The sequence below is a fragment of the Schistocerca nitens genome, chromosome 3, assembly GCF_023898315.1.
Source record: "Schistocerca nitens isolate TAMUIC-IGC-003100 chromosome 3, iqSchNite1.1, whole genome shotgun sequence".
Taxonomy (NCBI): domain Eukaryota; kingdom Metazoa; phylum Arthropoda; class Insecta; order Orthoptera; family Acrididae; genus Schistocerca; species Schistocerca nitens.
The window spans coordinates 662,897,085-662,911,689 of NC_064616.1; the positions used below are offsets into that span (position 1 = coordinate 662,897,085).

The 14,605-nt window shown below is 44.7% G+C and overlaps 1 protein-coding gene across 6 annotated transcripts in view; it reads left to right on the forward strand.

The window, feature by feature from the left end:
• Positions 1-14,605, forward strand: part of LOC126248622 (protein O-linked-mannose beta-1,2-N-acetylglucosaminyltransferase 1-like) — a 2,277,756-nt gene that overhangs the window by 2,185,195 nt on the left and 77,956 nt on the right. For all 6 annotated transcript variants that reach the window (XM_049949790.1, XM_049949788.1, XM_049949787.1 and 3 more), the window contains 2 exons: positions 11,919-12,078; positions 12,193-12,289. In XM_049949790.1, the coding sequence (XP_049805747.1) occupies positions 11,950-12,078; positions 12,193-12,289 (226 nt within the window). In that variant the 5' untranslated portion in view covers positions 11,919-11,949. The remainder of the gene's footprint in view (positions 1-11,918; positions 12,079-12,192; positions 12,290-14,605) is intronic.

The window sequence follows — 14,605 nt, forward strand, 5'->3', positions numbered from 1 at the left end:
CGCCGCGGTGGAATTTTACATTTAATCGCCGTGTAACACACAAAAGCCGGCCTCAGTGGCCGAGCGGTTCTAGGCGCTTCAGTCTGGAACCGCGCGACCGCTACGGACGCAAGTTCGAATCCTGCCTCGGGCATGGATGTGTGTGGTGTCCTTAAGTTAGTTAGGTTTAAGTAGTTCTAAGTTCTAGGGGACTAATGACCTCAGATGTTAAGTCCCATAGTGCTCAGAGCCATTTTTGGAACACACAAAATGTCTTGCTTTTCAGTGATGCCGAAGGAGCACACACTGCTTTATATCAACAAGAAATAACTTTCAATAATAGCGGAAGCGCATTTCATATTAAATATATTAATGTGTTCACTATGGGACGGTTTCGTAGGCAGTCAGATGGGTTTATCTGATTGCGATTTAACCCATCGAATATTTACAGAGAAACGGTGTTGCAGAATGTATGTCAATCAAGGAATGTCGATTTTTATAGAACCATTGGAGTGTGATTTTGTCGAACAGTCGCAAGTGAAAGTCGCGTCATCAGTCAGTGCGTGCATCGCATACGTACGGCTCAGCAAGGAACTTCATTTTGAGTTACCCACGCATATTTAGTGTTACTTTTCAAGACACGGTGTAAAAGCTCCGTAATTTTTGTTTCGTGTACTGCTTTCGGAGAGCTTAGTGGCTCTCGCTCTTCTTTTCTAACTTCTCTGTACATGAATTTTTTGCATCATTACCATGAGCCGACTGTTTTAGGTTCTTCGGGCGCCGACTGGTATTGTCAAAGAACTACCCTCCGCTCCTCGTCCCCAAAACAGACGCTTCCGGGCAGTATTTCAAAAGTGACTGCGGAAGTCTCAGTGGTTAGTTTTTTACTTTTTTTTACATGCTCTCTTATCTGCAGTTCAAATAAATTCACGAATATTTTGTTGTTTGCGCGTTTTAGAAATGTTCAGATTTGACTACATAAAAAAATAGTTATTTTAACACAGTATTCTACCTTAACACAACCATAAGAAGAATGAAGACTTTTTGCTACTTGCATAAAGGTGGAAATAGACTATATCTGTTCTCTTTTCCCACAGCTGTAATGAATCATGTGGCATGCACAACTTCCCACATGAATTTGCTCTTCCTTTTTTAAGTGCCCGTAACACTTACGTCTCCATAGATTACCGTCGCCCATTGTGAAGGCTTTAATCGTTGCTAGTGCAAATATTTTCTTATACACGCGTTAATTCATTTTCAAAGCTCATGGCATTTATTTTATTTCATTAATTGCTGTTTTTACACACCATAGAAACTAATGCAGGCGATATTTCACAATTATTACAGTTATTATTATTTTTGTTATTATTACGATCTGCAATACACACGGTGATTATAATTAAACTTTCGCTACTTCGGAGGGCCCCCATTAAAAAAGAGTGATCGTAGGACAATGAAACACTGTGGAAACATTTGTAAGGACGTGCGGAAGAGAAATAACGAATAAAGCATTGAATGAAACACATTTTAATTTTCACATGAAAGGTAACCGCTGTTAATTCTGTTCCATGTTTACGTTGCCGGTTACAAACGTTGCCCAGTGTGACGACCATCTGCATCCACAACAGACTGGAACCACACTAGATATACAATTTCACAATTGTTCGCTGTACTTTCGGAATAGTGAACCATGGAATGTTCAGCTGTCATGGCACAGCTCGTGCACTACTTGAAGATCGCACACTGCGTCCAGCATTCTCAGCAATGACAACAGTAACTTCTTCAACAATTTGTGGCGAAATTGGCCGTTGCCCTCTCCCTGGAGCAATTCCGAAATCGGCAATTAATTCGAACTTCCGAATCGAAAAAAAAAATGGCTCTGAGCACTATGGGACTCAACTGCTGAGGTTATTAGTCCCCTAGAACTTAGAACTAGTTAAACCTAACTAACCTAAGGACATCACAAACATCCATGCCCGAGGCAGGATTCGAACCTGCGACCGTAGCGGTCTTGCGGTTCCAGACTGCAGCGCCTTTAACTTCCGAATCGTGATCTTCTCCGTATTCCTTTCATGAGTCGATACTCGGGAAGATAGCAGCACTGTCGCTCTTCTTTTGGTAATACCGCCTTATGAGTAAATCTCCGCTCTCCTTGTCCAGACTCATGTTGACAGTCTACAACTTAAGCGCACACTGATGCTTGTGTTTCAACTCAACGTCACCGTACCAGTACCGGCGCCTAACGACAAATCATGACACAAACACTACTAACAACGCAAATCCTGCAGCCCACCGTCTGAACATCATTCTGTACAGTTTGGTAGCCATACGGCAAATAGTTTTCTTGTTACGCTAGCTCAGGTAGCGAAAGTTTAACTATTACCATCCTGTACATTAAGTACACCTTCTCGTATTTTATAAATAGTTTACTATACAGATTGTAAAACCAGAGCTACTTAATTATTACCAATATTTATACGAAAAGAAAATGATCTATAGAAATAGAAAGAAAAGAAAGATAGAAAAAAAGAGAAAAATAAGAATGATACTGGGCTATGGAGTAGATAGACAGAAATGGCATGGACTACCCAACTACAAAAAGTTTTAAATGAAGAGATTGCCAATAACAAAAAATAAATATGTTTGTATAGTAATGCCAAGCGTAATTATTATTCATGACGGCGTTATGTTATTATCTCCGCACAACGCAGGGCAATCGACCAATCGCAGTGCACAACCTCGACCCAAAACACTACTACTCCGGCACATGGCGCCTCACGAGGAAACTGATTCTTCTTTCATTCCGACAAATTTCCGCACCAATCTTCAGGTTGTTGGCACGTAAAGTGTTATCGACCGAATGTAACTGTGGTCCTCTCTGTTGTTCGTCACTTGAGACCTTGCTGGAGTGCCGGCCGGTGTGGCCGAGCGGTTCTAGGCGCTTCAGTGTGGAACCGCGCGACCGCTATGGTCGCAGATTCGAATCCTGCCTCGGGCATGGATGTGTGTGATGTTCTTAGGTTAGTTAGGTTTAAGTAGTTCTAAGTTCTAGGGGACTGATGACCTCAGAAGTTAAGTCCCATAGTGCTCAGAGCCATTTGAACCTTGCTGGAGTGCTGCCTTAACTCGCTCTTACGGCAGGACATAACTGCACAGTCTCTGGTTTTGTAATGCGTACCAAGCAGGAACTGCTAGCACTCTTCAGCAACTTCGGCTCTGGGACTCTTAGTACATTCTGAGATTATCATGCCGCCCGAGCCAAGTACTGCCATCAGTGAGCAAAAGCCAGAGGATCAGCTGTATTTCTTTGGATTTTCCTCTTTTGCCGAGTTTTCAATGACGCAGTGCTGTTCGTCATAACCAAGTTACACGTTCTCTTATAACCTGCAGATTTAGAATTTTTTTAGCGTTATTCAGACTCATTTATCTCTCCTATTCAGTCTCTACCACTCCGAGCAAACCACGCACACTTAAACAGACCGTCTCTTCATTGATTGTGAGCCTATGATGGAGGCGCTGTACCACCGTGTGTTCAGCTCATACAAATTCATCCGTCATTATTGCTTTTGTTGGACTTGCAAATGGAATCTGAATGCGGTCTTTAATAACCATAGTAGATTACATGACTCTGAGATATTCTCTCTTATATTTCACGGAACACTCTAAGCTGATGTCTGAGTCAGAATTTTTCGTTCCTTTCAGGAGGGCTGGTGGACGTCGAAATGCACTCGGAAAGACTGGACAGTTTTCTCTAATCAACCGAGACGTAACTTTTGACGAAGCTGGGGGAGACTGCCTACAATGTCACTACTCGTCAAGTCTTTATGCACTCACAAGAAGTGCCCCTTTTCTGTTAACAAGAGAAACGTTTGAGCAACTGGACACTCTGTTGCGATTGAAACTGACTGGGTGGAATTTGGTCTCCAGAAATTCGAAAAATTTCTAGTGAGAGATGTATTTTCATGTGTACAACTGAGTTGGTGCTTCCATTCTTTCGCACAGTATTTCTAAGACTGATCGACTCGTCTTCGGCAGCCGCTGCGAAGTGCGGAGACACCAAAGACCGTGAAACCTCGAGAAAACGGTAGGTAAACGGCAGAAGAGAACTGAACCTTACACTCGGCTGGACACCTAGAAATAGGAGCTAATCAGACCAATGATCGTGTAGCAACTCCACGGTTACACCCGCGATTCGCCATGGCTTGAACTGCGCAATGTTCTAGAGCAGTGAGATCCTCTTTGCGGATAAAACAGAGAGATTCGATTATGACCTAGTAATAACCTTCAAATATAAAAAATTTCTATGATCTTCGTCAAAACGCCACATATAAATAAATAAACATATAAATAACCCTCAGAATACTTCACGAGAACCTCAAAATTCTGCACAGCTGTTATTTTAAGAAAAATGACTTTTTCGATTAAACACATATCATTTTTAGAATGAAATTTTCACTCTACAGCGGAGTGTGCGCTGATATGAAACTTCCTGTGAGATTAAAACTGTGTGCCGGACCGAGACTCGAACTCGGGACCTTTGCCATTCGCGGGCAAGCGCTCTACCGACTGAGCTACCCAAGCACGACTCACGCCCCGTCCTCACAGCTTTACTTCTGCCAGTACCTCGTCTCCTACCTTCCAAACTCTACAGAAGCTCTCCTGCGAACCTTGCAGAACTAGCACTCCTGAAAGAAAGGATATTGCGGAAACATGGTTAGCCACAGCCTGGTGGATGTTTATAGAATGAAATTTTCACTCTACAGCGGAGTGTGCGCTGATATGAAACTTCATGGCAGATTAAAACTGTGTGCCGGACCGAGACTCGAACTCGGGACTTGGGGCGTGCTTGGGTAGCTCGGTCGGTAGAGCGCTTGCCCGCGAATGGCAAAGGTCCCGAGTTCGAGTCTCGGTCCGGCACACAGTTTTAATCTGCCAGGAAGTTTCATATATCATTTTGCCTGAATAAGTGAAAAACGTCCCCACCAAAGTCAGAGATTTTTTGCATCTCGTACCACGCTGTACATCAGCTCCTGCACGGAGACTTGGCTCTGACAAGGGGAAGGAAGGAAGGAAGGAAGGAAGGAAGGAAGGAAGATTAGGTTCAAAATGGTTCAAATGGCTCTGAGCACTATGGGACTTAACTTCTGAGGTCATCAGTCCCCTAGTACTTAGAACTACTTAAACCTAACTAACCTAAGGACATCACACACATCCATGCCCGAGGCAGGATTCGAACCTGCAACCGCAGCGGTCGCACGGTTCCAGACTGTAGCGCCTAGAACCGCTCGGCCACTCTGGGAAGAAAGATTAGGGTTTAGCGTCCCGTCTACATCGAGGTTATTAGAGACGGAACAGAAGCTCGAATTGATTGAAGGATGGGGAAGGAAATCGGCCCTGCCCTTTCAATGTAACTATCCCGGCATTTGCCTGGAGCGATTTAGGGTTCTCACGGAAAGCCTAAATGTGTGTGGCCGGATACGGGTTTGTACCGTCGTCCTCCCCAATGCGAGTCCAGTGTGCTAACCATGCATTCGAAGAAGGCAATCGTCAGATGGCGTACGGCGCCACTTCTTGCGTTTTCGCGGGGATCACTGACTGCGGACATGTTGTTCCATGTTGGAAAGTGGGCGGCAGTCATCCGACGCTGCCCCTGCCGGGAGGAACGCAGAAGTCAGTAGAACTTCTGATTCGACATCCGTCTTCTCAAGAAGGTCAGCCTGTGGGTGCGAGTGGTCGTTTTCCTTTAGGCAGTTCGGCCGGAGACAATGTGGAAGGAGGTGTATGGTCCACAGCGCTATCGTCGACCATAGACGGCGGCAGGATGTCAGTCATAGGCTTTCGTAGCCGCCGAGTAGGTGAGGGGGAGTATAGTGAGCGTCGCAGAGGTGCAACCTCTGCGACCGGTGTCTGAAGCATTCTTCGCTAGATATATGCCCATCGGACATGGTCTTCCTGGCCGCAAACAGCACAAGTACGCGGCTGTTCATCGTACATGACGATGGCCGTGCAACCCCCAATAACCAAGTAGAACGGCGCGTGCTTTGCCAGTTCAGTCTTGATTTGCCGCATACCGTTTAAGACGTGCTATGTCTCAAACGTTTGCCACTTTTCAGTCACTTCGCTTATGACGTTACTGCACGTTTCGAACGTTGTAATCGCACCGTCTGGTGGGATTTCTAAAGGGAACTCGAAGACCTGCAGAGTGCGGGGGCAAAATCCAGCGTGGTCTATTATGACAACACCTATATGGTCGTCAGAGTGCCTAAATTTGAGATCACCAGCTCATCTGCGCATATTCTCATTTATCAGTTTCATATAGACGACACTGCTAGTAATTGATAATCGGATCTCAATAATGCCTTGAGGTGCAATATGAAGATCGTCCCGGATAAAATGTTCAGTTTCATGTGCTCGAGATCTTACGTGGTCCGCTCTAAAGGAGACCTTAATTGTGGGCTGGTGGTACGAGTGCGTCATGGCGCTCTCGAAAGACGGACATACTTACTGCGGCGAGAAGGTAAACCGGAAACACTCGCGGGTGATGCACGACAGGCAGACGCAAACAAAACGTCCTGTCTCGCCGCTGGCTAAAGGCAGTCTGCCACTTGACCGCCGCCACCTCGTACTCAGAGTCCCAACGCGCCAGTACATATTCAACGCGTAAAACTGCTCTCGCGATTTTCTCGAAATTGCGTAAGTAGTTGTCCTAATGGACTACTAAAAGTGCAAAAAGTTTGAAGTAAAGCCGTGATCCGAACTTTGTGGCCTCCCCTTGTAAATTCGGACTGAAACACGCCATTTCGCCGGCCGCGGTGGTCTAGCGGTTCTAGGCGCTCAGTCCGGAACCGCGCGACTGCTACGGTCGCAGGTTCGCATCCTGCCTCGGGCATGGATGTGTGTGATGTCCTTAGGTTAGTTAGGTTTAAGTAGTTCTAAGTTCTAGGGGACTGATGACCACAGATGTTAAGTCCCATAGTGCTCAGAGCCATTTGAACCACTCCATTTCTCTTCAGGATAGGTGCAAGGCCCGCGATGGCAATGATTCGTGCAGAGGCGAGGTTGGGGATGTTTTACCACATAGACTTGCCACCACAGACAGAACAGTTGCTGTCAACCTGCAGACTGATATAGGGCCCCTCGTGGTACAGGATACGTCCAACCAGTGTTTGGTGCTCGGAAATCGTTCAAACCTCAAATAGTTGTATATCTCGCGCCACCGATACTGAAAACTATGTTCGAGAACATTTATAATATTTTTATTCATTTTTATTATAAATCAATAAAAAGTTAACAGTATTTCAAAAAGTAATTTTCCCATTAAACTGAAGAAAAACATTGATCAGATTTTACATATTTTATGTAAAGTGAGATGTCACTGATTAGACTGCCCATTGAGGCTTCAGGTTGCCTAAGTGATTAAGTAGGAGATTCTGTCTCGAATTCCGGTTTTCATATGTTGCTGGTCATACCTTTAGATTCAAATAGTTTTGTTCTAGTGATTTTAGCCTAATTATGAGTCGCGGTTAATGTGTTGCCTTACTGGCTTTACTGGTACCTTTACTCTCACTGAACAGAGATGATCGTAGTGCAGTCTCTCCTCATTTTTTTCTGTTCTTGCCGGCCGGTGTGGCCGTGCGGTTCTAGGCACTTCAGTCTGGAACCGCGTGATCGCTACGGTCGCAGGTTCGAATCCTGCCTCGGGCATGGATGTGTGTGATGTCCTTAGGTTAGTTAGGTTTAAGTAGTTCTAAGTTCTAAGGGACTGATGACCACTGATGTTAAGTCCCATAGTGCTCAGAGCCATTTGAACCATTTTTCTACAGGTTTTCAGAAATTACTGCAACCAGTCGCCTTTTATGTAGATGTATTTTATTTAACCATGACCGGTTTCGAGCTGCCTAGCAACTCATCATCAGATGAGCACTAAATGTATACACCATCTGATGATGAGTTGCTAGGCAGCTCGAAACCGGTCATGGTTAAATAAAATACATCTACATAAAAGGCGACTGGTTGCAGTAATTTCTGAAAACCTATTCACACCACAGTCGCAGTGCTCCACATCCACAATGGATAAAAGTCTTATTTTTCTACAGGGCGTTTCAAGGTCTTTGCATTAAAAGTCAAGGGGAGATAGATCATGTCATGGCGAACAGCTCCTGTAACAAATGACAAAATTAAACACTCCTAAGCTCATAATGTAACCTGCTTTGCTCACGGATGACCGAGCTTAACCGCGCGCTTCCTAACGCCATGTCATCGCATTTAACACTGATTCTTTGGCCGTCATTCCTTACACTGCAGATGACGCACGAAATGATTCATGTGTTTACATCTACATACATACTCTGCAAGGCACCGTACAGTGCATGGCGGAGGATACCACTTATCATTACTAATTTCCTTTCCTGTTCCACTCGCCAATAGAAAGAGGGGAGAATCATTTTCTAAAAGCCTGCGTTCGAGCCCTAATTTCTCATCTTCGTGGTCCTTACGTGAAATGTACATTGGCAGCAATAGAACCATTCTGCAGTCGGCCACAAGTGCCGATTCTCTAAATTTCCGCAATAGTGCCTCGCGGAGAGAGCGTCGTCTTCCCTCCAAAGATTCCCATTTGAGTTCACGAACCATCTCCGTAATACTTGCCTGCTGATCGAACCTAGCGATAAAAATTCTAGCAGCACGCCTCTGAATTGTTTGGATGTCTTTCTTTAATCGGGCCTGCTGCGGATCCCAAACACTCGAACTGTACTCAAGAATGGGTCGCACAATTGTTTGCGTAAAATTAACTATAAAATAATGTTCTTATATGTCATAACAACGCAGTACTGCGAGGGTCTGCTATGCCATTTTAGACTGTATCTGAAGATTAATTTAGTTATTATCCATAAATGAAAATAAGCCATTTGGCGCGTTCCCAATCAGAACTCAAGTACTTTCTGTCGGTTCACTTTCCCACGAACGCTTCATCAAGGTAACAGCATATGTCGTAGTTGCGTTGTGCCACCTTCTCACGCTATACGTCTACTTCTGTAGCCTCACTCAACGCACGTCAGGGGTAATCTGCAGGAACAAACAATGGTTCCAAGAGCCAGAAATGCTACAATGTGTTTGATCATTCGACACTTTCCACATTTATCCGCTCGTGCCTTATTCAATAGTGTAATGATAGTATTATTCTGAAACTCTTATTGTAGCTCTCCAGATTTATAGATTTTTTTTATACTTGATGCAGCAACTTTCCAGTCTCGATACCTGTATTATTAACGCCAAAGATGTATTATTGACTTCCAGTGACGTCTTTGACCTCAGATCACTAAGTGTTCTGTCAAATTCCGACTACATCATTGGGTCGCAGGTTTCTTCCGCATTAACCACCTCCTACCAAGCAAGGTGTCCGCCCCGATAGCTGAGTGGTCAGCGTGACGTATTGCCGTCCTACGGGCCCGGGTTCGATTCCCGGCTGGGTCGGGGATTTTCTCCGCTCAGGGACTGGGTGTTGCGCTGTCTTCATCATCATTTCATCCCCATCCGGCGCGTAGGTCGTCCAATGTGGCGTCGAATGTAATAAGACCTGCACCAAGGCGGCCGGACCAGCCCCGCAAGGGGCCTCCCGGCCAATGACGCCAAACGCTCATTTCCACACGAAGCAAGGTGGAGCGGTAATAAGACACTGGACACACGTTCTGGTTGACCGAAGCACAGTTCCCGATCCAGCTATACAAATTAGGATTTTCCACGATTTCCATGAATTGCTTACGGCAAATGCCGAATTAGTTTATTAGAAAAGGTCACAGCCAATTTCTTATCCCATCCATCCTCAATTCGAGCCTGTGGTCCGTCCCTAATGACCTCGTCGTCGACAGAACGTTGAAACCTAATCGTCCTTCATTTTCCTCTTCCTTCTCCTCCTCCTCCTCCTCCTCCTCCTCCTCTTCTTTTTTCTCTCTCTTGTCCGCCTTCTTCTATTGCACTTCGGCGCGGATCTTCTCCATCGTAGAGATCTGTACTAAACAGTGCTTTCCCATCCGCACCGCACAGGTTAATACCTTTACTGTTTATTTCTCTGAAATTACACTTTGTCAGTCTATAGACCACGTCCTTTTTCTTTCTTTCTCAGTTTCCTTACATGCCTCATCCATTTTGATTTAGCTCTTTGCGTTCATTGTTCATTTCATCTCTAAGAAAGCTCCACGCACTTATATCGAATTCCAACGTTTCGTAGGCAGAAAAATCAGTAACTTTATTTAATATCACTACTCCTTTATTTTTGTCTTAATGCTTTAACATTTGTGTTAATGACGGCTAGTTTCGAACATATTTGTTCATCTTCAAACCATTACCTGAGTAGTTCTCATGTGATTAATGAAATAATTTCATACTACAGGATTTACATTTCGAACTGCTCGCAACAGTTCACGTTTGAACATTCTGTGTTCTTGAAGCTACTAAAAATTACACACTGAATCGTCTGTTGCCTATGGCAGGTAGTAGCATCAAGGACACAGAATGTTCAAGTGTGTACCATTCAGATAATGGTTACAAAAGGAACAAATACGTTCGCAGTCACCATCAACTCAAATATAAACGCAGCTACGACAGAAAATAAAACAAATTGTAAGACAATATGCATTGACAACTGGAAAACTTGTAAAGATCTGCTTCCACATACGAGGACCATTCGGAAAGTAAGTTCCGATCGGTCGCGAAGTGGAAACGACAGTGAAAATCCGATGAAGCTTTGCACAGGTGTGTTGGGCAGTGTCTCTGGTATGCCTGACGAACGCGCCATGACGCTCTTTTCAGATCTCAACACACAATGAACATGTAAAGATGCCTACAACAATGGCGTCTCCCGCCAAGCATGGGTGCCCGCTGAGAGGTTTCACCTGATTTCATGCAACCCCACGTAACGTAACTGTAATGAATTTCCTTATTCATGACAACTATCGTCCGCTCACTGTTGAGCAATGAGGACGCCCCTGCAGCGTTTATGATGGGAAGTGTTTGATCAGTGATCAGACACCATACAGCGAGGACTTGGCTCACTCTGATGTTCGTCTCTGCTCCCATGAACGCTCGCTATGAAGACAACATTCTGACACGGACAACGAACTGCAGACCAGCGTAGAGAAGTGGCGGTAAGCACAGGCAGCTGCCTTCTATGACGAGAGTATTGCAAAGTTGGTACAACGCACATTCCAGCTACTTCTCTAGATAGTCTCTGCTCCTACTTACAAGGTGAAGCCGGCCGATGTGGCCGAGCGGTTCTAGGCGCTTCAGTCTGGAACCGAGCTGCTGCTACGATCGCAGGTTAGAATCCTGCCTCGGGCATGGCTGTGGGTGATGTCCTTAGGTTAGTTAGGTTTAAGTAGTTCTAAGTCTAGGGGACTGATGACCTCAGATGTTAAGTCGCATAGTGCTTAAAGCCATTTGAACCATTTTACGTTAGACATTTGTCTAAGTCAGAGCGGAGACTATCTAGAGAAGTAACTGGAATGTGTTATAAACTGTCGCAAATAAAACGTTCTTGATTTTCACTGTGGTTTCCATTTCGCGACCGATAGGATCTTTCTTTCCGAATAGTCCTCGTATGTCAGCACGGTGCACTACGGATCATGGCCAATCACTGCTCGCAGAATTTACCCGCTGAGCCAGAGGTACCCTGCATATTACGGAGGCGCCGTGCCGAAACGTTTGTCCTCTAATTCTTGTTTATATTTTCCGTACTATTCCCAAATCGTTTCAAAGAGACAGCGGACTAGTTCTTTCAAAAATTTCGCAACTCATTCACATCCATATTCATTTTCAGCTAGGCTGAGGTCCGTTTTTAACAACCTCGATACCAAAGCCCAACAAAAAGACATAAAAATACAAAATTTAGGTGAAGATATTTCTCAGTATTGTACTCTCATGTATTCCGTCCTATTTCTGTACAGGTTGGCTTGTTATAATAACAAGCTGAAGGCTATGGAGTCGTGGCAGCCAAATCCGCGCGCTCAGCCTTTCGTTCCAAAGCGAGGCTATGGACTCTACAGTCCACAGACAGTAATAACACGTCCGCTAAATCGGAAACGCATTCTCACGAAAATATTCAAGGTAAATATTATTTTTAAAGAAGACAGATAATATTTATGTTGTTGATGCCTTAGTGTAACGTGTTCTTAGGTAGTTGACTAATGCCTGGATAACTTGCAACTTGACTGTTTGTAGGCCCTGCTGGTCGTCGTGCTCCTAATAACGATTGGCATCAATGTGATGTTCATCATGGACACCAGTCGCCGTCTTCAGGAAGAAGCCTTCCGCGCCAGTAAGTATAATTTTGTCAAGTGTCATCCAAGCTCTCACATTATGTCCAGTAATATTTTCTGCGATACACTCGTAGGCAGTAATCTTCCAGTGAGATATCATTGTCCAGCCTTATAAAACTCGGGGATCGTGTATCCTTTCTACTTTAGGCATTACTTCGACAATTTTTGACATTATGCCGTTGGTAACAATAAAATTTGAAGAAATTCTCACAAATGAATGAAATTTAGTCCATATAGGATCTTTACTGATACAAAGAAGGGATTAAATGCTCATAATAATAAAATGTTACATTCCCGAAATCAGGACTTCGCGGAGCTTCCAGCACAACTGAAGAGAGACTCTACATGTTGGGGTGTCAAATAGGTAATTAATAGTCCCTGAGGAATTTCATTCTTATGAGTGTTTATCCGAGTAAAAAGTTGAATTTTACTACCTCCTGTACAAATGTTAAAGACGTGTCGACCAACTACGAAATCCTAGACATACTCGAACGGTGTTAGGAATGGCAATCAAGGAGGAAGCAGTTATCTGTAGTTAGCGGGAGAACTCTTGAACACTGGTTGCAACATGGGGACAAGTGCTGATCTCCAGAATGCTATTTTCACTCTGCAGCGGAGTATGCGCTGATATGAAACTTCCTGGCAGGTTAAAACTGTTTGCCTGACCGAGACTCTGTGAAGTCTGGAAGGTAGAAGACGAGCTACTGGCAGAATTGAAGCTGTGATGACGAGTCGTGTATCGTGCTTGGGTCGCTCAGTTGGTAGAGCACTTCCCCGCGAAAAGCAAACGTCCCGAGTTCGAGTCTCGGTCCGGCACACAGTTTGAATCTGCCAGGAAGTTTCATATCAGCGCACACTCCGCTGCAGAGTGACAATATAATTCTGGTAAATCCTCCAGGCTGTGGCTAAGCCATGTCGTCGCAATATACTTTCTTCCAGGAGTAATAGTTCTGCAAGGTTCGCAGAAGAGCTTCTGTGAAGTTTGGAACGTAGGAGACGAGGTACTGGCAGAATTGCAGGTGTGATGACGGGTTGCGCGTCGTGCTTGTGTAGCTCAGTTGGTACAGCACTTGCCCGCGAAAGGCAAAGGTCCCGAGTTCGAGCCTCGGTCCGGTACACAGCTTTAATCTGCCAGGACGTTTCAAGTGCTGATCTGTTAGAAAACAGCTCCAGAAATTAACTGAAGGAAGAGAGCTTTGCAACTTGTCTCATAGCTTGTAAGAGGTATTGAGAGAAAGCATAATTCGAACAAACACGAGAGGCAATGATACCTAATGACCTCATATCTCTCTGTTTTTTTTAATTAAATAGGCAAATAGAGTTTCAGTAAGATTTATGAACCGATTAAAACTTGAAACTTTATTCTGGAAATGGTTAAAACTTACTACAGATGCTCAGTATATAATTACATACGTTCTAGAATGAGATTTTCACTCTGCAGCGGAGTGTGCGCTGACACGAAGCTTCCTGGCAGGTTAAAACTGTGTGCCCGACCGAGACTCGAACTCGGGACCTTTGCCTTACGCGCGCAAGTGCTCTACAAACTGAGCTACCGAAGCACGACTCACGCCCGGTACTCACAGCTTTACTTCTGCCAGTACCTCGTCTCCTACCTTCCAAACTTTACAGAAGCTCTCCTACGAAACTTGCAGAACTAGCACTCCTGAAAGAAAGAATGTTGCGGAGACATGGCTTAGCCACAGCCTGGGGGATGTTTCCAGAATGAGATTTTCACTCTGCATCGGAGTGTGCGCTGATATGAAACTTCCTGGCAGATTAAAACTGTGTGCCCGACCGAGTCTCGGTCGGGCACACAGTTTTAATCTGCCAGGAAGTTTCACATACGTTCTAGATTTATGTGTAAGTAGCCTTCTCATTATCGGTATTTCTCAGCAAAATAATCTGGTGACTTGGTCGCTATACTTTAGCGTCGAACACAAGGCGAGAATGTGCAGCGATAAAATATTGAAGCGCGACTGCTACGGTCGCAGGTTCGAATCCTGCCTCGGGCATGGATGTGTGTGATGTCCTTAGGTTAGTTAGGTTTAAGTAGTTCTCAGTTCTAGGGGACTGATGACCTCAGATGTTAAGTCCCATAGTGCTCAGAGCCATTTGAACCAAAATATTGAATTTCGTATTTAAGATCTTCCTCAATAATAAGCGGTGCTGTTGGAACTATTTTTATTGAGGATTTTCCCCCTTTAACGAAAGGGGCAGCGTGCGCCAACCTTCACCGACTGCTCACTCTGGGTTGCGTAAGGTAGTAGTATTGCTTGGATATAGTGTCGGGGGGAGGAAAGCGTAGCGTGTGTCGA